The following is a 24313-nucleotide window of genomic DNA, read 5'->3' as shown; positions in this document are numbered from 1 at the left end:
GTGGCAACAAAAATATATTGAAAAACAGCAATCATCATGCACTGACTTTAGGAGGAAGGGTTATGTCCATGGGAAAAGTGGAACCAATACATCTTCTAACCGTTTTCACCGCTAGTAGTTATCTTACAAGTGGATGATAGTCCACACTTGTCTCTCTTCTTTTTCTTCTATTAATTCTTTGCAGTCACACTCCAACTTTGGGCTTTCCTATCAGCCATTCTCTGCCTGGAACACTCACTCTCCAGAGAGCCACATGGCACTCTCCCTCATTAATTCAGCTTTTTTTTTTTCAAATACCAGTTTGTAATTGAGGCTCTTCCTTCCTCTCAGAATTTCAACCTCCCCTCCTTTCTCTGTACCACCTTCTCTCCTCGGTTCTCAGCACTCCACACACTGCTATGTACTTCTATTTACTGACCATCTCCTCCTGCCACGCTGCTCCTCTCACTCCATGTAAAATCCAAGATGGTAGATACAAAGTTGGTGACCAAAAAACACTTGAATAAGTTAATGAAATAGTCGCTAAAGTTTAATTAAAAAGATAAATTGAGGCAACTGTTTAAGAAAGTCATAAAGTAAATGGAAATAAGCATCATATACTCCTTAGCTGTGAATACTGACATGAAGACACTGTAAAACTACGCTGTAAATAATGGGAGGGTAACACAGGTCATGGAGGTTTAGGAGGTTATATGGCCTTCCTCTAACATCACGTTGAGTCAATAGATACATCCCAAAATGAGTGACTCAGGAAATAACAATATAAAAATAAAAAGGAAATATATAAAATAAAAAGGAAAAGATGAGAAAAGCAGCTACAGTTGTAAGTGGCTATGTGGAAGTGTGTGGATTTCCTTTATGTATTTTAGATTTCATTAATGTTGAAGTTTTATATATATATATAATTTATAAAATAAGTAGAGGTATCCAATGAAAGGGGAAAAATCTTTCCAAAGTTCTAAAAAAAAAAAAAAAAAAAAACCTTGATTCTTTGTAATTGAATCACAATGGATGGGTACTGAATAAATACAGAATGATGTGTTAGACAGATTTTGACTGTTTAAAGTAGCCTGGAGAAAACAGCTTCTGGATTTTACATTAAGTCACAGAAATGTATATTTTCTTTGATAACAGAAATAGATAAAATGCTTCAGACTTTTTATAATAAATCGTGTCAAAAATAGCATTTAAATTATGGCCAATATATAGAAATAAAATAAATAACTGTATAAAGAAAATTTTCTTGAAATTTTAATTAGAAAATGTGTAATATATATGAACCCCTGTTTACCTTTATACCTCTAGTTCTGAGAAGTATCAAGCAGCTATAAACTGCCACCTTGTGGCTACATCTGTAGGTACAGTCTCGTTTTGGCCACTAGAGAGAGACCTTTCGCATGACAACCTGTCTTTATATTCATTTTTCTTTCTCAATTCAGCAACTGAATCCTGAACAGGAGAGTAAGTACAAAGGAAAAATAGACAGTAAGCTAAAGTATTTTATTAATAATTTATTGTCAGTAAGAAAGACTGGCTAATGGTTGTTTTCAGTAAAAACCTTTACAAGACCATTGCATCACAAATATACAGACACTTTAAAAACTGTGTCATGGTGGTTTTGGTTCTAAACAGGTATGCAGAAGGTCCCCGTTACACTTTCCAATAATGAAAAATGTTTATAATTCTAAAATACAGCAACCCATTTAAGACATGTCCATGTATCGGATCTTTCTCATCCTATGTACAGCTAAAAATAAATGACTACTGAAATGTACTTATGAAATGTCATACTTCAGTGGAAAAAGGACAAAGTGTGAAACCCTGGTTATATAAAAAAAAAAAATCAGGGTGCTAGATGATGATGCTAACACCACCAAAATGCGGTCAAAAATAAAAGCACAAAGTATCTTGGAAATCTACTTAAAACTATGAAAAATCAAAACTGTACATGAAATTTACAGAAAAAAAAAGACAGGAAAATTAAAATAATCAAATCTATATAAATACACGAATCATGCTAACAAGATGGCAGGGCTGATTTTCATTTCATTATTTTTAACACAGACAAATGTAATCCAGACAGATGTTAGGAAGTGGCACAGCCAACATAAAGCTCATCCGATTACAGTAGGTTAGGACACTGGAAATGGCTGAAGGTCCAGAGGCGCGTGGCACAGTGCAGCCATGCCCATTCTAGCTCACAGAGGAGAAGCGCGGCGCACTGCGGCAGAGAACAGTGCAGAGGATCATTTATATAATAACTAGGGTTATTAAAGTCCAGGCACTTTGGGGGGAGTCTGCGCGTCAGACCTGCGTATGCTGTTGCGAATCTAGTGGTGGAATTGTCACCTCTTCAAAGTGGCTGTCGTCTCCGCTCTCATAGTCACTCATCATGACCTCAGACTCCACTTCACAGCACGCCGACACGTCAGAGCAGGAAGCTGTGGAGGCGTACACAGACATGGGCATGTTTTCTACAGTGGGGGCTTCAAAGTTTCTTTGATACCCCGGAGGGTAAGGGGTGTAGGGTTCTCTACAAGCACTATTCTCACCAGTGCCAGGTTTTTGAGGTTCAGACATGTCGGCGGGATAGAAATTGGGCAGATACTGATTCAAGTTGAACCTCTGCCGGTTTCTTGATGAAGAGCCCAAACTACCGGCAGCAGGCATGTCTCTAGGAGGGTGAATGGATTCAAACTGATCACTGAATTCAGGAGGCAAAGGTGGTAGTTCATCAGGAGCAGGGAAGTCTTCTGGGGGAGGCGGAAAATCACTTTCAATGTCATAGCCTCCAGGGTAATAGTCTGTATCATCGATGGCATTTGGGTCAGTTGAGTACAGGGGTGTCTGCTCATCAATAACCTCGTAATTAGGGAACTCTTGAATATCTGGCAGAGGAACAGCTGGCATCCAATCCGATGTATCCCAGTGATACCCTTGGTAGGAAAGAAGACAACAGGTGTCAGTGTGCGTTCTCCTGAGTGTCTGGGGCACATGCAAACCCAGCACGCACAGGGCAAAGCCATTCACACATAACTCAGGCTCAACGCTTAGGAGACCCTCCATCTTAGCTTTAAACAATCCTCGCAGCCCAACCCAGTTTTGAGAAACCTCTATGAACTAGGCCATATTTCTAAAGCATGGACTTAGTTTTGTGTCCATACCTAACACTGAAAGAAATGAAAAGTTTTAACAGAAACAGTATACTAGCATCTAAATTACATGCACTTTCTACAAATGATCCCAATCAGCCTTTCCATCTCCCTTTTGTAATTTAGAATGTGTTGCTCTATAGGAAGAGAGTAGTGGTTTCCTCTTAGAACATTTTCTTTTCAGTAAAATATCAAATGTCACTTGATCTACATTACCTGTCACTAAAAAAAAAAAAAAAAAAAAATGATACAACACATCCAGTAAAAGTAATCTTAACATGCTAATGTTTTTTAAAAATTTTTTCATAATAATATAATAAGCTTAACATTAAAAACGGCACACATTTTCCACAGCCCTAAGTAAAATAATGACTTACAATAACACAGGTACGTATGCAAGCATGCCTCACAACCAAGCAGAATGCAATCAAACATTGGGAAATATCACAAAAATTGTGATAGGCTACAACATCAATCTCTGTTACCTTCAAAGGCATAAGGGTCATAAAAGCATAATTATTTTTTCAAAAAGCCTCCCAATTCAGGGATAGCCAGCCCATCCCCCCTTAAGATTTTGAAATCCTTTGACAGGAAAAGGTGAGGCAATACATGTTTAAAATGCAATGCGCAAACAACTATGGACTTAGTTACTGCAGCATTCACTGAGCAAACAAGTGAAGCAAGTCAGCACCAGGGGCAAATCTACTGAGTTTTTTTTTTTTTAGTGAATATGAATGAACAACTGGCATGCATAAGTCACCTCTTGATTTGCTGAGGTCAGGAGCAGCCAAAGACTCTTTTGGTGGCAGAGTAGAGAGAAAAGAAAACATTTAAAATTAAAACAGATGGCTGAAAAGGCAATAACGTAAGTACATAATACAATGTAAACTGCTTCTCAAGGCCTAGTCAGCCATAATCTATGAAAACTCCAAATGGTTCATAAATTTATGCAGCACAAATAAAATGGGACATGGGAGTGGAGAAAAAAGATGAGTGAATGATGGTCAACTAGAGACCTTGCCAGGAAACAAGACATTATTTTACTTTCTTTTCCTTGTTTCTGGCAATCTAAACCATGAAACACAGAATTTTGTTAGGAGTAACTAAAACACAGTTTACAGGTTCTTATAAAATGTAAATTAATAAGGAATTAAAATTATATCTTCATGTTACTGTGAAACTTCATGAAATCCGTATTTTAAGGACTCGGTAGCATCAGGTTCCTTAGGTGATAATCCCATACATCTAAAAATGCATAACACACAGGCTTTGTGGCACATTACTGTGTCCAAGTATATACTAAATTTACAGGAATTCACAAATGAACTTATGGCACCAGCAGAAGTCAGAGAAAGTAGATGCAAATTCCACTGTTAGAGTCACATGAGCCTGGCAGGGAGCTTACCCTGGGCTGAGTTTCAGGTTGTTACCTTTGAGACTGGGGTAGAAATCCCTGAGTAAATTAGATATAGGGTTAAATATAAAGATATAGGGTTAAATACAAACCATTAACTGCTAGATGTGGTCATGATCCTTACTACTGTGAAATTTGTAATCATTGGCACAAATATATACACTCAGTGCTTTTCTAAACAAGGCTGCTTTCTGCACAATCTACGATGTTGTTGAAAACTACATAATAAAGTAATTTGGAACAAATAAGATCTGACTGATGTTCTCACTTAGGAATTAAAAGTAAAAACTGAAAGGCCTCTAGTGTCTCTAAAAAATGAATAAGGTAAAATTTAATTAATATGTTATCTACAAATGTTTCTTAGTTAACTAAAAATGTAGTAATTCCTTCTTAAAAAAAGGATTAACAACTCCTGTTACTAAATAGGCATTTAGTAATTCTTAAAATTTAAACCTGCTCTGAACTTTAAATTCCATTTACATTTCTTATATATGCTACAAAATTATTTTTCAGTGGAAACTGAAGTGCTTAAATTTGGCTTTTATATTAAACTCTCATCAATATTTAAGCTATTAAGATCTCATCATGTAAAAACTAAAAATCACAAGACAACTTTACAGATTACTTTCTGATTCATAAAACACGGTAAATAAATGTCTCACCAGTAAATGGGATCCTAACACCGAAACCTCACAGTGCCCTCCTCCATCAAATGTGGCACAAAACCATTCTTTTTCTTCTCTCAATCCTGACTTTGGATCCCCTAAACTTTATGTACCCTGGATACTCTATGCCATTAGTTCTCAAAGTGTGATCCTTAGATCGAAACAAGCTAGGAGTTTGTTAGAAATGCCAACTCTCAGGGTACAACCCAGTCCTATTCAATCAGACAGTTAGAGGCTGGGGTACAGCAAATTGGGCTTTCGACAAGCCCCCCCAGACAATCTGATTTATAGTTTGAAGGCTACTCGCCTGTGCGATTTGCACGTGATTACCTCAAATTCCAGTACAGCAGTAAAGGGCTAATTTAATCTAAAACAACTCAAGGGAGGTGGTCAATGCTGTTTCTTGTAATTTTAAACACATAGTTATGACTTCATATTAGATGATTTTCATTAAATAAGAAAATACACCTTCTATCATGTTCTACTGTTTCCCTTAATCATGCTCAGAGAAAATCCAAAAGTGAAAGGTCAACTACAGGTAATTGAGTAACAGCTTTACTCTTATTCATATAAAGAGAATTTCTTGTTTTGAAATTTTAGGGGACAAATAGCTACAATTACTACTAAACTTCTCAATATTGTGCCATGTAAATACCAGTTGTCAGGATTCTTAGGGGTTACTTCTGGTATCTGTGTAAATCACCACAAATGGAAAAGTAACACAAAGACATCACTTATAGAACATTTTTGCAATGGATCTAAATTATGAATATACACACCTGCAGGAAACAAAAGTACGCACCCCCTTCCTTCCAAACCACAAGCTACTTTTTACAACATGAAAATGGATAAAGCACATAACCCCAGGGCTCAGGCAGCACGCACGGACACCGAGCACACGCAATGGTACCTTCTTTAGTCACCGTGTCAACTACCGCATTGACAAGGTGTATTACAGTCACTATGGAAGCTTGCAAAAAGGCACAAAAATGAGTCAATTAGAAAATTCTTTAGTCAGAAAAAAATGCATTAAATAGGATTTAATTACACAATTTCTACTTCAGAATTTTAAAATGTGAACTAACGTAACTACATAATATAATCATGCAAAACCCTGTACCCCTGCTTGTAAGTTATGTTTCAGAGTGAGTTCTAATCAAACAATATTTGCTATTATTCTTCACAGGAACAAAATACATTATATTGTATTGCCTACATTATACTTGTAATGTAGGAAAATTATTTTAGCTCTACCAAATTTTTCCACAAGTACAGTTACAGATCAAGACACAACAAAACAATCCTTACTTTAACTTCGCGTGGGCAAAAGACTTCCACATTTGAGGAGTTTAACACTTGCTAAACCCAGAAAAAAGGAATTTAAAGTGCTACATAATAAGGTAAAATATGCAGTAAGAATCCAAAAATGGCTTTGTCTCTTCTATGTCCTCCACCCCAAATTTCTTGCCTTTCTTGCAGACAGGCTAACAGCTGGCGAGCTAACACACCAGCAGAGAAATGCAGACTGTCTGCCGGGCCGCTTCCTGTGCAAATTCCCTTTTCATTTGTCTATGAGGTTGTTTTAAAGCACCTCTGCCAAGACAAACACATGTGCATGTGGCAGGTGGAGAGATGGTCCTCAGAGATGTCCACTTCCTAACCGCAGCAACCTGTGAATATGCTAACATCGCAGGAACAGTTAACTGTACTGATGTGATTAAGTTAAAGATCCTGAGATGGGGAGATTTTTCCAAATTATCTGTGTGGGCCCAATGTAATCTCAATGCCTCTTAGAGGGCAGATTCCTTCCCAACTTTGCTGGGAGGGAACTAAGACTACAGAGAAATGGCCGGGCAGAGACTCTGTTGCCTTTTAAGATGGAAGAAGAAGCTCTGAGTCAAGGAGCATGAGCACCTCTAGAGGCTGGAAACAGTAAGGAAACAGAGTCTCCTCCCCTAGAGCCTCAAGAGAGGACACAGCCCTGCTGACACACTAATGTCAGCCTACTGAGACAAGAGTTAAATTTCTAAACCATAGAACTCTAAGAGTGATAAATTATCTTCCTTGAAGCCAAAGTTTGTGATAATCTGTTTTAACAGCCTTAGAAAACTTAAATATAATTTAAGTAGATTCAATGTAATTTCACAAATGCTAATGACTAAAATGATGATAAAGTTTAAAATGCAAATTCTCTTGGATATGTTTTCTTCTCACATTATTATTATCTGGCAATTAATTTTCATAACTAATTTGACTGTAGTTGTTAAAGGTACATTATGGAGTACTAAGAAGAATGATATTCAAAGGAAAAGCACAGAAAAAGGAAAGGCTGATAAAATGCTGAGATGTATTTATGAAGAGCATTTAGGGACTAGAATATAAATTATTGTGTGAACTGGCAACACTGAAGTTTTAGAATTAAACCCAATAAGAGGTATAACACTACTGTGTCATTGATTTAATACACAAAGCTATGTTCATATATTCCATCACTAAATGATAAATGGGTATTCTTTGGTATCATACATAACATACTTAAAATTAGAACTGAATGGAACATATGGCCATCTCTGCCCTTTGGAAAAGACTGCCGTATGGACTACATATTGCTCTGGTTGGAAACAATCAAATAATTATCAGTGGGTTATTTCTTTCCATCCATGAAATATCTGAAATGTTAAATGCACATTTTTTTTGCAAAAATATTAAACTTACTAATTCTGAAGTTCAAAAATTTCCACTGAAAACTCAGTTTCTAATCATTGACAATTTTCTCCACTGTTACGTGTTAATATAGCAAAGCAAGTCACCCTAGAGAAATCAGATTAATATAACTCGCATCAAAGACCCCCACTATCACACCTTCTTCATTAGAAACATAATCAAACTTACTAGCAAGTTCTTAAACTGTGCTCTCAGTCAGTACGCTCTGATCCAAATGGGAGCTGGGGCCGCAGGGGAGTTGGGGAAGAGATAAATAAGACCTTGTAATACCAAAGGTGCCTCTGAAGGTGAACATTCCAGAATGTACATCTCCTCTTAGGAGTGTGTGAGGGAGTGAGTGTGAATTAGTGAATGAGTGGATGTGAGTGTGGCACATGCTCAAGAAAATTAAAAGGGTTTCTAAAAAATCCACAGAACTTGTATAACATTTGCTGTTGTAGAAAAAAAAGTTACTATCAGATTAGTCAATCTCAATCAGGTAAAAAAAAATCATCTTTCAATTAACTATATTTTCAACCCTATTACTGACAAGTTGCTACTGTTCAAATACCTGCCCACTAAGAACACTTTAAATATTTTCCCCAACAGATGTTCATGCAAGTATGTACGGGGTATTTAAAAGTGATGTAAAGTGAAAGGTGAAAACATTTGGAGATTTAACAGGGGCATGAGAGTGTATCCACAACATTCTAGAACATCATGTGCACAGCACTGAGAACAAGCCAGCTAGTCACAGCATTTCAAAATTGTTTCCTCACCATTGTCATCGCACGATTCAGACTGAAAGGAGCTAAGGGACTGCACTTCAGACAGGCTTTCCCGGGTGCTGTAGGGATGAGAAGGCTTTTCTTCTAGAGGCTTCTTGGAGAGACAGGGGTCAAGATCCACGACTTTAGCTAAAAGGAAGAGATGACAAACAGTAAGCTCCATGAGAGCAAGGAATCTGCTTTGTTCACTGCTGTCTCCTGACAGTGCCTGAGATTTAATAGCAAGCACAACCAGACTGCCTGAGATTTAATAAAAGGAGAAAGAAAGCAGAAGAAAACAATGAGAAACAGAATTTTAAATTCCCTCCAAACAAGCCAGAAAAAAAACCCTAAAAATATTCTTGGAGATTCAAAGAACAGGATTTCTCAGTAAAGCCATCTATGGCTGTGTCAGACAATGTAAGGAATTAGAATTTTGTTTAAATAGCACATGCAGTTTTTTAGAAAGCGCCAAGAATTTGTTAAGCCACTGATATAAATATTATCTCTTCTTCTGCCTATGTTTTAAGAAAAAGCCTCACATGCAAATGCCCTCCTGATATTTTTGTCAAAAAAAAGCCCAAGAAATTATAGTTGAGAACCCCTATCAGTTACAGAAATGAAACCTTTCCAGAATACTTAATTAAAACATATCGACCTAAACTCCCCATTTTCACTGGCAGAGCTTGCAATCTCACTGCTGAGCTGTGTGACATGCTACTGACATGGAAAGTCTCTTACTATCATAGTCGAAGTCCCAGTTGGGCTTCTGTATGGAGTCGCTGTCAGAAGGTGAGTTGGAAGGGGGTGGTGGAGGCAGGTTTGGGGCCACACTACAGACAGCCACGGCTTTCCGGTGTCCATGCACAGACTCGGGGTTAAAGGTACTGAATTCAGGATGCTCTGGGATAGCAGATCCTTCAAAAGAGTTTCGGTCAAGGTTGTTTCTAGAGTCGCTCGGAATGCTTGGAGTGTAGGAAATGGGACGGACTGGCACCTGGGGTGGTACGTCTGAGTATATGTTCTTATTTAGCTTTGAATCAAAATATGGTCTTTGTAAGAAAGCTGTGGCTGGTCCCAAATGTTTGTCTTCAGGTTCGGCCTGATGTTTCTTCTTCCGACTAATCATCTTGCGGCACAGAACAAAGGCCACCACCAGTAAAAATATCCCCATTGTAAACACAATAATCCCTATTACTTCAGCCACCCCAATATTCCACGGCGTGGACACGTATTGATTGGGAGCAGCATCCTCACAGTGCTTCCCTTTGTACTCCTGGCTGCAGTTACAGTGGTAGGAGCCATGTGTGTTCTCACAAAGGGCCCCGTTATGGCAGGGTGAGTTTTCAGCACATTCATCAACGTCACTCTGACACCTGCCAAGAAAACCAAGAATGAAGCAAGACCTTTGCAATGTCAGAATATGCTCTGCCTGTAATTCTGAAAGACTCATCCCTTCTTAGTAAGAAATGCCCAAAACCAAGCTAAATAATAGTAATCAAAAAAACACATTATCAACAATAACTGTAATAAATAAACCTTATGTAATTAATCATTGGATTCTATGCTTCAAATGTGCATTTAGAAGATAAACATCATGTCACACCAATATAACTACCATTAGTCCAAGATTCAACCAGATTACCAAATCAAAATCAAGACTAAACATCAGTTGGTTTTCTAATTCTGACTCAAAAGTTTGGAATGTTCATTTTGATAAATGGTAAGCTATAAAACTAGTCTAAGAATTTCTAAGAAAATGTTCCTGTTTGGGAATATGACAGTTCCATAAAACATGAGAAAGGCAAGAAAACCCTGTTTTCCATTTTAAAGCACGTTCCTGCCCGACTGAAAACCTTTCCTGACTCCTTGCCTCTGTGCAAGTCCCCTCCCCCCACCACCTTTCCAAAGGGGCATATTTTGCACCTGCATGCCTCTCTTTGCCTCGTCTCAAACCTTCCCCCCATTAATAAAGTATATCTACTTTATCACCTCTCTGCACTCACCTAGAACTAAGATTTTGATCACTGAGACATTTTTGTCAAATCTGTTAGGTATTAATTGACTAGAACTAGGAAACTCCACGTATGAGCTAAGACCATGTGACTGATGGCAAAACTCAAGACCACAAACACTGTCAGAGCAAACCCCGCCTGCCATCAGGTCTCGATAACACTTTCTACATCAGGGAGAGTGAGGGTGGAGCTCAGAACCAGGCAGTTACAAACAATGCCTACTGAGTAATTTTTTTTAACTGAAATGGTGAAAGTGTAAAGTGAAATGGCATCTGGAAGTAAAATCTTTCTTCCACCTTTCAGGGTATACAATAGACAACCTCCTTTCCTCATTTTTTTTTTTCACCTGAAAAATAATTATCACTTTTTAGAATTATGGTAAGGATTACAAAATAAATGAGGTGTTTAAAAAAAAGGTGTCTAGATGCTATGTGAATGCTAATTATAGCTTATTATTAAAGTCATCATCATCATTCTCAGAAAAAGCACAATTCCATGGGTACCTACCTGCTTTAAAAAAAAACCTAATAATCTCATGCCACAATTACTGCCTGCAAGAACCCATATAAAAAATATCTCTATTCAATGATTATTACAGTCATGTGCTCACTAGTCTTTTAAAGAATGAAAAGAACTAATATAAGAATAACAAATTCTGAAGCAATGACTCCAAATTAGTGATGTTTGTAGCAGCTGGTAAGCACTAGGACACCACAGAGAGATGTAAAAATAAGTCTTAAAAGAAGTCAGTTACCGGGCCTCCCTGGTGGCGTAAGGGGTTAAGACACAAGCTATGAAGCTATCCGTGGCCACTGCAGCACGAGTTCGATCCCTGGCCAGGGAGCTACCCACATGGCACAGCAGACCTCTCCTGACTCGCCCACTGCTCCCCTCAGCAGTGTATTTCAGTCAATCTGCCTGTTCTGTTTCCCACTCTGTCTCTGGTGAACCCTCACATCCCCCAAACCGCTGGCCTGTGCCCCAGTTCTTGTATGCATAAATAAATCAATCTTCAAAAAACAAAAAAGTTACCTTTCTCCCGTAAAACCTGAATCACACTGACAGACAGCACCATCCAAACTATCAAAACATGTGCCACCATTTTTACAGGGTTCATCTTTGCAGTAGGGACTAAGCTGGCACCTGAGGAATAAGGAAAAAACACACATAAACCTAAGACTTGTACTGTATACAAATATAGCAAAAAAAAAAAGATGAGACTTTTCACATGTATAACTGCATGTTCAAAAAGTTTTGATCTTGTAATTAAATTATTAAAGTCGAGAAGAACATACATACCTCTGACCAGTATATAATCCTCTACATTGGCAAACAAAGTCTCCATTGTCCATGATGCATGTACCACCGTAAAGACATGGGTTGGAAGAGCACGGATTGACGCTCACCTCACAGTATGTCCCGATGAACAAGGAATCACATTTGCAATAATAACCTAAATTAGCAAAAGGGAACAGAAAGTTCTATCATTCAAAAATGGAAGAACAAAAAAAGAGTCTTAGTATATTGGCTTTACTTTCAAGTGATGATTCAGTTCTCCAAGACTTGTAAAAGTTAGTGCCTCCCCGGTGGTGCAGTGGGTTGAGCACAGTCCTATGAATCTGTCTGCAGCCTCCGCAGCATGGGTTCGATCCCGGCCAGCCAGGGAGATTGCCACATGGCGCAGCAGATCTCTCCTGTCTTGCCTGCTGCGCCCCTCAGCAGTGTATTTCAGTCAGTCTGCCTGTTCTGCTCCCCATTCTGTCTCTGGTGAATCCTCTCACCCCCATATCTCTGGCCTATACCCCAGCTCTTGTATGCATAAATTTAAAAAAATTTTAAAAGATTAAATGAAATAATGAATGGGAAAGAAACTTGGAGGCTATAAAATAGCATTTAAACTAAAGAAAGGTGATCATGATCATCAAGTATGTCAAAGGAACATAAATAATGTCAGACTCGTTGTTGTGTGAGGACCAGGGCAATGAGGCAGTGGGGTGGTCTGTGCCCAACTGTCTGTCTTTGGGAAGATGATGGGGCTGTGCTTCTCTGACCCCTGAGGTTGGTCTCAGCCGTGGGTTTTTCTTAGGTGCGTGAGGAGCAGCATGTAGCGGCCACGTTACCTCCCTCCTGCTGCTGAATGTGGTAATGGCAGGACATTTCAAGAAAATGGCTCCTCAGCTCAACCCTGACTGACAGTGAGCACAGCAACCAAACCCCCACTCACCATCTGACTTGGACCTGAAACTGAGTGCAATGTACACTTTTGCTCAGAGTATTACTGTGTAGCTAATCAGGCTTCCTTTTGCACTTGAAAACCAAATCATTTGAGATCCTTCTTAATGAGAGTATTATTTTGATTTTTGCTCTATTAATTACTCATGCCCTACTTATCAGGCATGACAACTTGCATTTTCATATCTGTGTTCTATCACTGGTAAGTGACCAAACAGGGTCAGGATCCAGAAACCACAGAGTATTCCACCGTGTCAGGGCTTCAAGACAGGTAGGGCGACAACTGAGCAGGGCTCAGGGCTTTTGAAAAAATCAGTCCATCTATTATTGCTAGTAAGACTCCAGCAGCCACTATGGGCTGACTAATCAGATGAAAAGAACTAAGTGGCACTAGTTCTAAATCCCTCGGGGTCCGTGTCATGCGGTTGTTGCAAGAGTTCCGAGTTGGCCGTGTTTGCAGTGGTTACTGGAGCAGATGGAGACCCATCAGGACATCCATCCTGTTCAAGTGCCTGCAATGTGACTGCAGGGACTCAGAAGTCAGTTCCCCCAGACTGGCTGCGGGGAAGAAGCCTGAGCCCTGGGTTTAACAGGGATTATATCACTCAAATCTAACACTGACTCCAGTTTCTGACAGCATTTTGAAAAAGAGAAAAACTAAAACAACTTGGGGAACTTCCCCCCAGTGCAACCATGTTTCACTTTTAAGAACCAACATAGCATGAAGCCTACCTCCAGTGGGTGAAGGATTGCAAACGCCTCCGTTTTGGCAGGGGTTACTCGAGCAGTCTTCTGTAGCCATTAATAAGCACCCAGGCGACACATCCACCCATTCTTCAATGTGTGCATAGCTTCTTGGTTTGTTATTTAAAGGGAGCTCCTGCCCATTCAAATAAATAGCATCCATACAGCCCCTAAAGCCATTTCCAACTTGGGGGCTTCTTCCATGCCGTGTTCCTTGCTGACGGAGATGGCCACCAAAATACACATGGTTATCCAGATTTAGGGTTTTCAGAGTCCCCGGGGCTGTGCCTGAGGCAGTGTGGACTTGGTCCAAAACCAATCTGGCATAGTTTCCATTCACTTCAAGAGATACTGCATGCCACTGCCCATCATTGACCTGAATGCTCTGAACAGAGACAATTCCAGGGCCACTTCCACAGTCAAATTTGTACTGTAGCCTTCCATTATGAATCTATGATAAAAAAAAAATTTCACTCACATTTACCAATCATGAAATCTTTGATTACAGCCTCTGATCAAAATTCTAAAGGAAAGAAAGGTATGTCAGGTGATAGAAGATGGAACATTAGCAAGGCATTGCATTTAAATACTACAGAATATATGCTCCTTTGCTCATTAAATAGAAAATAGAAATAGGCTGTTTATGATATCAAGTTCAAGTGCTAATTGCATACCCATAAAGTATTTCAAAATGACTGATAATCACCTGTTAACTAACAATGAAAAACAGATATCAGATTTAATTATAAAAAGCCAAAACTGAGAATTATACCAAGAAACTAAGTAGGCAAGATAGCTATTTATTTTAACCATATATAGGATCTTTCTATAAACTTTTTATAACATAAGGTGTAATGTCACCTAGCGTTTGTTAACTGTCTCATATATCTAAAATTGTTTGGAAAACCAGCAATGACTCTGTATTGCGGAGTATGAGGCGCTTTTCAACCCACAGACTTTCATTTCTAAAACTTGTATAGATATCAGTGAATTATTTCAGTGTGGAATAGTGAAATTCATATTTTTGAAGTATTTCACAAACTGAGGCAGACAAACTTACAAATACTTACCTCCAAGATGCTGTAGTCAGTGCCTCGCGCATACATCACAACTGCATGAGCCGAGTATGTTCTGAGCTTCATGGAGAGTTTCATTTCTAATTTGTTTTCATTTTCCATTAGACGATACTTCACAAAGCTATTTCCAGTAAATGTTAGAGATGAACTCCCTGTAAAACACAAAAAGGGAAGAGTAAGTCAGAACAAAGTTTAAACATGCTTTAAAAGCATAATTTCCCACCTAGAGATTGACTTAAATTTTAAGATTATAATAAAATTCAATTGAATGGTAAATGTTTATTTGATCAATAAACAGCTTAGCACAACTGATCTCTAACTGGAAGAAAAATGAACTCTAAAATAATGAAGGAGCTAAATATAGAATGTTCAATATAAAATTATTAGAAGACAATTTAGGAAAATATTTACAAAGCCTCAAGCTGGTATGGGAAACTTCCAGCAAGAAATAAAATTATCCCCATTCTTCAAAAAAGATGAAAATGATATCAATCTCCAGAGATAGAAACCGTTAGGTAATATTATGCAGAAGTGACAAATAAAAATTACATTTCATAATAACAAAACTAATTATTAAAAGATCAGTAAATATACAGACAGAAACTAATACTCAAAATACATAAAGAGCACCATGAATAGAAAGAGAGAAACTGACAAACAACCCAGACAATGGAGCAGAGAGGAACAGGCCAATCACAGAAAAAATGCTACTGGCACTGAACAACAGAAAAGTAGTTGCTATAGAAAAGCACACTGAAATAATCAGGTATCATTTTTTTTCCCCCTATTAGATGAGGGATTTTGTTTTTTAATTGAAACCTTTCAATATCAGTAATAGAATGCATAATGAGAACTTGGTTCACCTTGGAGGAAACAAACCAGTGGTACATTAAATAAGGAAAATTGTAGCTATTTTTTGACACAGTAAATCCTACTCTTAGAATCTAGTGTGTAGAAAGCACGCACAGTTACATACGGGGAGCTGTGTAAATGTGCTTTAAAAGAGAGACACATAACAACTTGAATCTCTATACAGAGGGGACTGCAAATGATGATGGTGCAGCCACGTATGAAGCTTCCATGTACGTGGACAAGGTGATCTTGACGCTGCTAGGTGGAGGGAAAACAAATGATAGAGGACTGAGACCTGATAATCTTTTAGTTCTTTTGTCTTGTTTTGTTTGAGAGAAAAAGACCAATAAATCTGTAAATGTGTGACTATATGTTTATGTGAGCACTGATGATAAAGAACATCAAACCATTATCTCAGGAAGAAGTTATTTCCTTCCTTTTTGATTCATTTCTCTATTAGAAATTTATAGTATTTTTCAACTCTCATACAGAAGAAAATCTGAAAACACTGAAAGCGCCTTCTCAAAAAGAAAGTGTGCTTCATCGCCGAACTCTCACCTGGACACTGACCAAACTTGCCACCTGGACAGACACAGGTGTACTTCTCTTCTCTGGGATCAGTGACACATTCAGATCCTTCAGGGCACGGACTATCTTCACATCCATGATGAATACGTGGGCATTTTCCGTCTGTTTGGGGAAGGAAAAAAAAAGAGGAAAGGGAGAGCTAATTAACAGGAATTTTAAGAAATGGACCCCTAATATTTAGCCTTCAAAAGCTGTGCATGAGCCAATCTGCAGCACCTGTTTGCATGCATCTACTTATTCAGGTTACCTTTGCAGAGACACACAGCTGTCCGACGGTGGCGCGGAGTCACAAAACTCAGTCTGGCCGTGCTATGCGTTGACATCACATTTTCATCCACAGACAACTTTTCATCACAGAATTTCCATGGGCAATCCAGTCCTGCACAGAGCTTCTGGAATACACCTAATATCCTAACACCGATGATTTCTTCAATATCAGTCACGGAAGAATTAATCTTGTGCAAGAGAAGTTTTGCTGAAACCTGGGCACTACCTGATTTCTCTACAAAAAGTAGAACATCCAGATGTGGCTGGGGTTCAGCGGGTTGCAAACTAACAATCTGTATGTCGCTCCTCCTCTTCACACCCAAGATGTTCCGTAAATTGTGCTGGAAGTTGCGCCAGTAGTCACCAACAAATTCTTCTGGCGTGAGGTTGGCAAAGCGGATGGCAATAGTGTGGTTCAACATCTCCTGTGTTACCTGTCTGATGCGCACCGTGATGTCAGCCACTGTTGTAAATTTCCCATCTGTTACACTGACGTTGAGAAGGTACTGCCCTATATCGAGTTTTTTGTGTGCTATCAGCTTACCCCCCATGCTGGAAACAGAGAAGAGGTTGTCCATTTGTGGATCAAGACTGTAGGTTAAAGTGTCATAAATGTCCTGGTCTGTAGCATGAATCTTTCCAATGACACCACCTGAGTATTCCTCTCCGAAAGTGGTAATGAAAATCTCTAGTGGCAAAATTGCAGGAGGATAGACGCTCTCTTCAATTACCCTAATGTCAATATATGTCAGAGATGACAACTGAGGCTTTCCATTATCTGCCACCTGCGAAGAAAGAAAGAAATATCACTTTCGTCTATCCCGTTTACTACTTCTTTTTAATAAAACTGTATTTCCATCATTCAAGTTCCAAGAAATTATTTCATGTTAAGATGCTTATTTCTCCATGTGAGACGCAAACTGAGGGAAAGGATAAATACTTCTTTGTAGCCCTTTCACGAATTCATATGGAAGTTTAGCTCCATCAATGTCTGTGATAAAATACTCACATGAATAAATGAGTCCCTCACCGTGCAGGGGGATAAAAATGAAGCCATGGTAAGCAACAGAAAAACCACAGTTCTGCACATTTTGTTTTCTCATGAAAGGTAAGCTGCTCACATCTCTACGAATCCACAATAAAATCGGAAGACTACTTTAATACCTTCACATGCAGTAAGTAATGATCTTTCACTTTTCTCTCCATAGCAGCTGCAGTCAGGAGGACTCCCTGCTGGTTCACTTCAAATGCCTTGTCATCATTTCCACTCACGATAGTAAAGAAGAAGGGGGGACCGTTATGCGAAGAGTCCTTGTCTGTTACCACCAGCTGCAGTACACTGGAGCCCACGGGCTTATTTTCCTGCACCGAATACAAAACAAAAAACACACAACTTTCAACAAAAACCAGGTTATTATAAGACGTGTATGCAAATTTTATATAAGATGAATTATCTAGATCTTACTGTTGCTCCATTTGGAAGGAACAGAGAGAAAAGAGGTGAGGGGTGAAGGATGATGATGGACAGGGCAGGAGAGAGGGGATGGAGGTTAAGGGAAGGGAGAGGCAGAGGAGGATGGAAAGGCAGGAGGATGCCAGGACCACGTGCAAGAAAGGACACAAGAGGGAGGAGGAAGAGAAGTCCAGGTGGAGGAGGAAGGTCAAGAGGACGAAAGGTCCTTGGGCCCACCACTCCCCGACCCCTACCCCCACAAGAAGGACAAGTAATAGCAGCAGCAGATCAAGGATCAAGCTATCGTGAAAATTATCTGCAAATCAAAGCGCAAAAAGAGAGATGAAAACTTGGTTGTGTGGTTGTATCTTTAAAATGCTCATCCTTAATACAGATGGAGACCCCTCCCATTTACTTTTCCCATGTTTCTGTAGAGTTGTCTTTGGAAAAGAAAGCTGTTTCAGGCAACTGAAGCCAATGAGAGCTTGTCCCCAGGGGAGGCATCAGCGGGGGCCTCAGTACCCAGGGTCACCTGCACAATGACGCTGTAGTTCCCCTGGGAGAAGACCGGAGCATTGTCATTGACATCCGACACATCGATGTTGACCGTGGTCGTGTTGACTCTGGGCGGACTGCCATTGTCAGAAGCCTGAACGGTGAGCGTGTAACCTGAAATCTTTTGGGGGACAAGACAGGGAGAAGGTGTATCCATTTTCATAAGGCCCAAGAACAGGGCTGAGTCACAAGTGCACTCCTGACAACGCAGAGGGCAGATCTGAGTAACTGCCACCATGTGCTGTCACCGGTTTGTGGACAATTCCCCCACCTAAAATGAACACTCTGCAGATAACCTCACTGCTAAGCAGAAACTGTGTGACAGAAGCTCAGTACTGATTAGAGTCCCCTATTACCCTCAAATACGTATTTGTTGCGTTAAAGTGCTCTGACTTTAACAATGTGCAGATCTATTAACAGAGTAAAGCAGAAAAGTAATACAAATGATGAGGGAAAACAATGATACCAAATCTTAAATGCTATTGCTTCCGTATTGCCACCCCGATGACCAATGGCCCAGGACAATCCAGATCCTCCGTCCCATCAATTTTACCCTAGCACCGTACTCGACTCTCTCAATCCCAAGTTTTTTTTTTAAATAATTTTCTACCAAAAAAATGGAATCAAGGGGGTGGATTCTTTTCCAGAGTAGCTCCCTGTTCAGCTCTCTACTCCAGGATGGTGGGAAAAATGCCAGAAAACTGGTCTGTTCTGGAGAATCTTGGTCTTCTAAGATGCTCCAACAAAAAGGGGTCTTTAAAGCAGAGTGGCTTGGGAAACACTACAGGCTGTCTCCTCCAGTCGACATTAGTATATTAAATATCTGAGAAGTCCTTCAGTGAAAAACACTACATTTTGCTCTGTCCAACAGTAGTAAGTACAGTGATTCTAAGAACCACCACCACACCCCTGAATTTTTGGGAAGTCCCTGCTCAAAAAAAAACACGTTAGAAAAGGAATTAAAGAATTGAGGCTTTAATGGGATATTGCAATACTCTCCTAACACCTCTACTCTTAAATTCTCCCATGATTTTTCTGGATGTGTATTATTATCACCGATGTCCTAATTCCTCAAACCAGAGCTTCCTTCTCTTCTCCACGGCAGTTCCATTCCAGCCTGGGAGTGGGAGTTGGGGTGTAAATGGTGTTCAGGCTGGTTTGCCGCTCATCTACTCACATTGTTCTCAGCAGGACAGACACCCCCGTCACCTCCAGAAGCATGTGTACATATCCATACTTCCAGCCGGTGGGTCTCTTAAACTCTCCAAATACTGCCTGAATTCTACTTTAAATATGCCATTTTCCTTTAAAACTCAGCGTATCAAAGCAACACTGAACAACCTCCCCAGTGTCAAGTTTATACCGAGGACCTCCCAGCTTATCTTTATCGGCAACTCAAGTCACAGCAGGACTGAAAGAATGAGTCAGGCCAAAAGCTGCCACTTTCCATGCAGGCCACACCCACCCTCTGCTGATTCTAACTTTTCCTTCTTGAAGTTTCTGCGTTTGTCTTTACATTTGATTGTCACCGCTACTTTTCCCATGCAGATTCTTGGTCTCCCTACCTCCCTGGTTACACCACTTCAAATACACTGAGTGCTTATCGTCAAACATGTCTACATTTCATGATGCACAAGACTCGCAGATACTCAGTGACTCCTTGGCACCTATGTGTCATGTGTGGCCATCTGATGCTGGTTTTGCCCTTAATCTGTGGCTCTTAACCTGTTCCTGAAAACCTTTCTTCCTTGTCCTCCCAGTTCCTTGATTGCTCTATTCCACTAAAGCTGAACAAAACCACCTAAGTATGTCCCATGTTTTTCTTTTCCCACGCTTCTTTTCATGCAACTTCTTGCAGAGAATTCCATTCTTTTAATATTTTAGATTTTCCAAATCTCTGCTACTTTTTAAAACCCAACTTCTAGGGGACTATACTAAATGGAAAAAAATGATTTTACTTGCATGTGGAACACAGAGAAACAAAACAAAGGAACAATAAAATTAATATAAAACAAACCCTAGAACTGTAACTGCAGAGTTGAGGAGACCAGAGAGGGGACAAAGAGGAGTGAGGGGGAGGGAGTCTCAGTGGACTATGGTGGAGGTTACTGATGCTTTGGTAGTGGTTGTGGTGTTCTGTTGCCCTCAATCTTATGTAGTGCTGTAAACCACCAAAAAACACGTTACTAAAAAAAAAAAAAAAAATTTCTGTGTACCATGTTATGACACTTAACAAAAATCAGCAATAATTTCTGGCATAGAAAACCCACTAGTTGACATGTAATTCCATAAACTCAGAGAATGTAAACATAATGTTCCCATGGAAAAAAAAATTAAAACCCAGCTTCTAGCTCCATAAGCATCTCAACACTGGAGCCAATGCTAATTCCTTCCTAAAAACAAACTTTTATTACCCCAACTTCATCTTAGTATGAAGCACATCTCTCATGTTTTTGAGATTTTCATAATGTAACTGCTTTTCAAGTATTTCTGTCTCGTTCATCTGTTCCTGAGAATAAGGTTGGTTCTACCCTCTGGTTCTTCCATTATGCCCAATAAATACGGGCACTTGTATTTATCAGTTTGGTAATTTGTAAGCAAGTGAAGCCAAAATATTTCACTTACTGTTTCTCGGTCTAGAAGTTTGGTTACTTTTACTTCTCCCTTGGATGGGTCAATGGTAAATGGACCTCCTTGGTTGCCGTCTATAATTGAATAGTGGATGTGGCTGTTCAAAGGTCCATCAGCATCATCAGCCATAACCTAAAAAGTATCACATTCCTGTTTAGGAGATGGCTAGGGAAGGGACAGAAACCCATTACACAGATTTCTAGTATCAAGATAGCTGTTTTGAGGCAACTACCTGTAAGAGAGCCAGTAACTGATTGGGCTGACAAAAGATTCCCCACCCCCTTCAAAATAAGACCACTACAAAAGCTGGATCAATCTTACTAAAAAAAAAAAAAACCTCTTGCAAAGATCCAGAAGAAGAGAAGCAGGAGCATAAAATACATACAGTAATGACAGGCTGCTCCAGAAGAGCGTCTTCACTGATGACCGCTGTGTATGTGTCCTGGCTGAACACTGGGGTGTTATCATTGACATCGGTCACATTAATGTTCACAGTTGCAACATCACTTAGTGAAGGCGTACCCCCATCGGTGGCTTCTATAGTCAGGTAATATTCGTGAGAGTTTTCATAATCCAGATTCTCAATGATAAAGATGGCCCCTGTATAGAATACAAAAATTACTCCAGTAATTTAAAATGCCACTCTTTCTCCTACTGTAAGTGAAACAGACAAGAGTTTAAAACAAATTTCACTTCAAAAGATTATCATTCATCCGTTTTCTAATTTCATACTAATTCAGCAATTAAAATACTCAATTTTTTCCATTCTTGGATTCTTCTTTGTTTCTCAGTTATTTTCCTATTGTTTTTTTTTTGATAATTAAATTGCTTCTGGGCCTCCCCAGTGGCGCAGCGGTTGAGTGCCATGCTGCAAAGCTGTCTACAGCCTCTGCAGTGCCAGTTTGATTCCCTGCCGGCTGGGGAGAACCCCACATGGTGCGGCAGACCTCTCCTGCCTCACCTGCTGCTCCCTTCAGCAGTGTTTTTGGTCTGTCTGCCTGTTCTGCTCCCCGCTCTGGCTCTGGGGAATTCTCTCACCCTCCCATGCTTCTGACCTGTACCCCCGTTTTTGTATAAAATAAATAAAATCTTTAAAAAAATAAAAAATGAAAAAATAAATTGCTTTCCCAGTCACCAATAGCTACACAGCCCCACTATAAAAATAATTACACTGATCGCCTCCAAAGTATATTCACCATAGATTTCATTCTAATTTAAGAAACAAAATAGAATTAAAAAACATTAAAATACTATTCTGACTTTTAGTTTCCTTCTCATACTTTTTCTTTCACAGCAATGTGCATCTTTTTTCAATCACTAAGCACTAAGCTACCTCTCCTACATATTATCATTTAAAAAATCCGTTAACATCTTTCATTTTTACTTAATTGTAGTCCAAACTACCTTTAAAAAGAGAATGGGACAAAAGGACCCTAAAAGTAACAAATTCATGTTTAAAAATACATTTAAAAATAGCATCATCTGAAATAGTCACATGCAATTAGAGTTTGGATGGAACTTTTTATAATGTTTATAATGTTTTAAAACTTACAGCTATTGTAGATCACATATTAACAAGACTACCAAGGTATTTGTGCAGCAGGAGTCAATAGCGCCTCTGAATTTTAACCTTGGTGGTGGTCATTCATAAGTGAGATTCAAAGTACTTCAAATGTTACATATTGCTAGTATAATAAAGAAGCCAATGTCATGAACTAACAATGCCCCCTATAGAAACTAAGATCAAAGAAGTGGAAACTACGGTTTCACTTGGGAAGCTACTTCACATTAGGTTTGATAAGAGGGATGAAAAAGAGTTACATTATGCTACAACCGTCCACTTTTTATCTTTACTAACTACATCTTATCTTTACAAAACTACTAGAGAGTGACACTTTAATTTCTATTTAAAGTGAGTCTGCTTATAGTTTATAAAGGATATTATAAGAAACATTTTACTTTGCAGAACTTGAAAGTTTCTGAAACCACTTTTAATCCCACTTAAAATAACAGAAAGGAAATGAGTTTTATCTGTCTCTTTATACTAGATAAAGTGTTGGACAATTTAGACTTTTTGGCATAATAAAGGACTTCCTGTCATTTACATGGTAGGTTACCTGTTTTAGAATCTATGCTAAATTTTCCATGTTCATTTCCACTCATTATTGAGTAAGTGATTTCTGCATTTGCTTCAATGTCCCGACTTGCCGCATACACTTGAAGAACTTCTGTTCCAATAAGGATGTCCTCAGACACTGTGACACCATATTCACGGTATTCAAACACCGGTGGGTTGTCATTTATATCCAAAACTGATATAACAACAGTGCCAGTAGCTGTCAATCTTCTTGGCAAACCCTGATCTACAGCTTTCAAAGTAAGAGTGTATACTGCCTGCAGCTCTCTATCCAAAGGCCTTTCTAATTGAATGATTCCAGATAATTCATTAATGGAGAACTGCCCATCAGCAGAATTAATCAGTGAGTAGGAAATCTTTCGATTCAATCCTGTGAAAACATGAAATGTTAGCATATTTCAAGAAATGTTAACAAGTTATTTTTTTAAAAACATTACAAATTAAAAAATAAAAATGCTAATATACATTTTTTAAAATAACTATGTCCTTAAAAAAGTCAAAGCAAACATGATTTTCTAGTTATTTAACATTTAAAGACTATTATGTAGAAACTTGTGCTATAATACCTAGCCAAGTCTTTTAAAATGAAGTCTACTATTCAGCATCAGTGAAAAACTTCATTTGAAAAGTAACATTTTTGCTATTCTGCTGATTCACTATTAGTGTGACTAAAGAAATTACTTTTATTGTCTGCTATAAAATGTTATAAATATATATCCTAGAGTCTTTTCTCCGTAAGAAATTTAAAGATATGTAAAACTATTAATAATACTGAATTGGCTTCTAGTATGTTCCTTCGATACTTGAAATCTCTGTCACTAATGGTTTATTCACAAAATAGTGCTTCAGTAATTAATTCAATGGGATATGAACATCAATTAAAATAGTCACTACCCAGAATTTTAAGAACACCACAGATACATTAAGAAACTTGGTACATTTTGAGACTTCAAATATTCATTAAAAATGAATTCATTAAGCTAAAGAATTCATTTTATCTTAATACTGAGGAACTGACTAACCACGAGTTATTCAACATTCATGAGGTCAGATAAGCTAGCC

The 24313-nt window shown here is 38.8% G+C and overlaps 1 protein-coding gene across 4 annotated transcripts in view; it reads right to left on the bottom strand.

Annotated features, from left to right (window-relative positions):
• Nucleotides 1–1496: 1496 nt before the first annotated feature.
• Nucleotides 1497–24313, bottom strand: part of FAT1 (FAT atypical cadherin 1) — a 116218-nt gene continuing 93401 nt past the window's right edge. For 3 of the 4 annotated variants that reach the window (XM_054701025.1, XM_054701024.1, XM_054701026.1), the window contains exons 14-28: nucleotides 23232–23621; nucleotides 21500–21714; nucleotides 21109–21246; nucleotides 18461–18604; nucleotides 17640–17837; nucleotides 16456–17260; nucleotides 16179–16310; nucleotides 14763–14920; nucleotides 13681–14143; nucleotides 12016–12169; nucleotides 11749–11859; nucleotides 9443–10077; nucleotides 8714–8851; nucleotides 3913–3948; nucleotides 1497–2936 (exon numbers count right to left, since the gene is read on the bottom strand). In XM_054701025.1, the coding sequence (XP_054557000.1) occupies nucleotides 2305–2936; nucleotides 3913–3948; nucleotides 8714–8851; nucleotides 9443–10077; nucleotides 11749–11859; nucleotides 12016–12169; nucleotides 13681–14143; nucleotides 14763–14920; nucleotides 16179–16310; nucleotides 16456–17260; nucleotides 17640–17837; nucleotides 18461–18604; nucleotides 21109–21246; nucleotides 21500–21714; nucleotides 23232–23621 (4349 nt within the window). In that variant the 3' untranslated portion in view covers nucleotides 1497–2304. The remainder of the gene's footprint in view (nucleotides 2937–3912; nucleotides 3949–8713; nucleotides 8852–9442; nucleotides 10078–11748; nucleotides 11860–12015; nucleotides 12170–13680; nucleotides 14144–14762; nucleotides 14921–16178; nucleotides 16311–16455; nucleotides 17261–17639; nucleotides 17838–18460; nucleotides 18605–21108; nucleotides 21247–21499; nucleotides 21715–23231; nucleotides 23622–24313) is intronic. The other variant, XM_037526343.1, reaches the window with a different exon arrangement.

This window comes from Talpa occidentalis, unplaced genomic scaffold (genome assembly GCF_014898055.3).
Source record: "Talpa occidentalis isolate TD23 unplaced genomic scaffold, MPIMG_talOcc4v2.1 talOcc4.4, whole genome shotgun sequence".
Taxonomy (NCBI): Eukaryota; Metazoa; Chordata; class Mammalia; order Eulipotyphla; family Talpidae; genus Talpa; species Talpa occidentalis.
The sequence above is the reverse complement of the archived record's forward strand: the minus strand, read 5'-3'. Positions and strand labels throughout refer to the sequence as shown.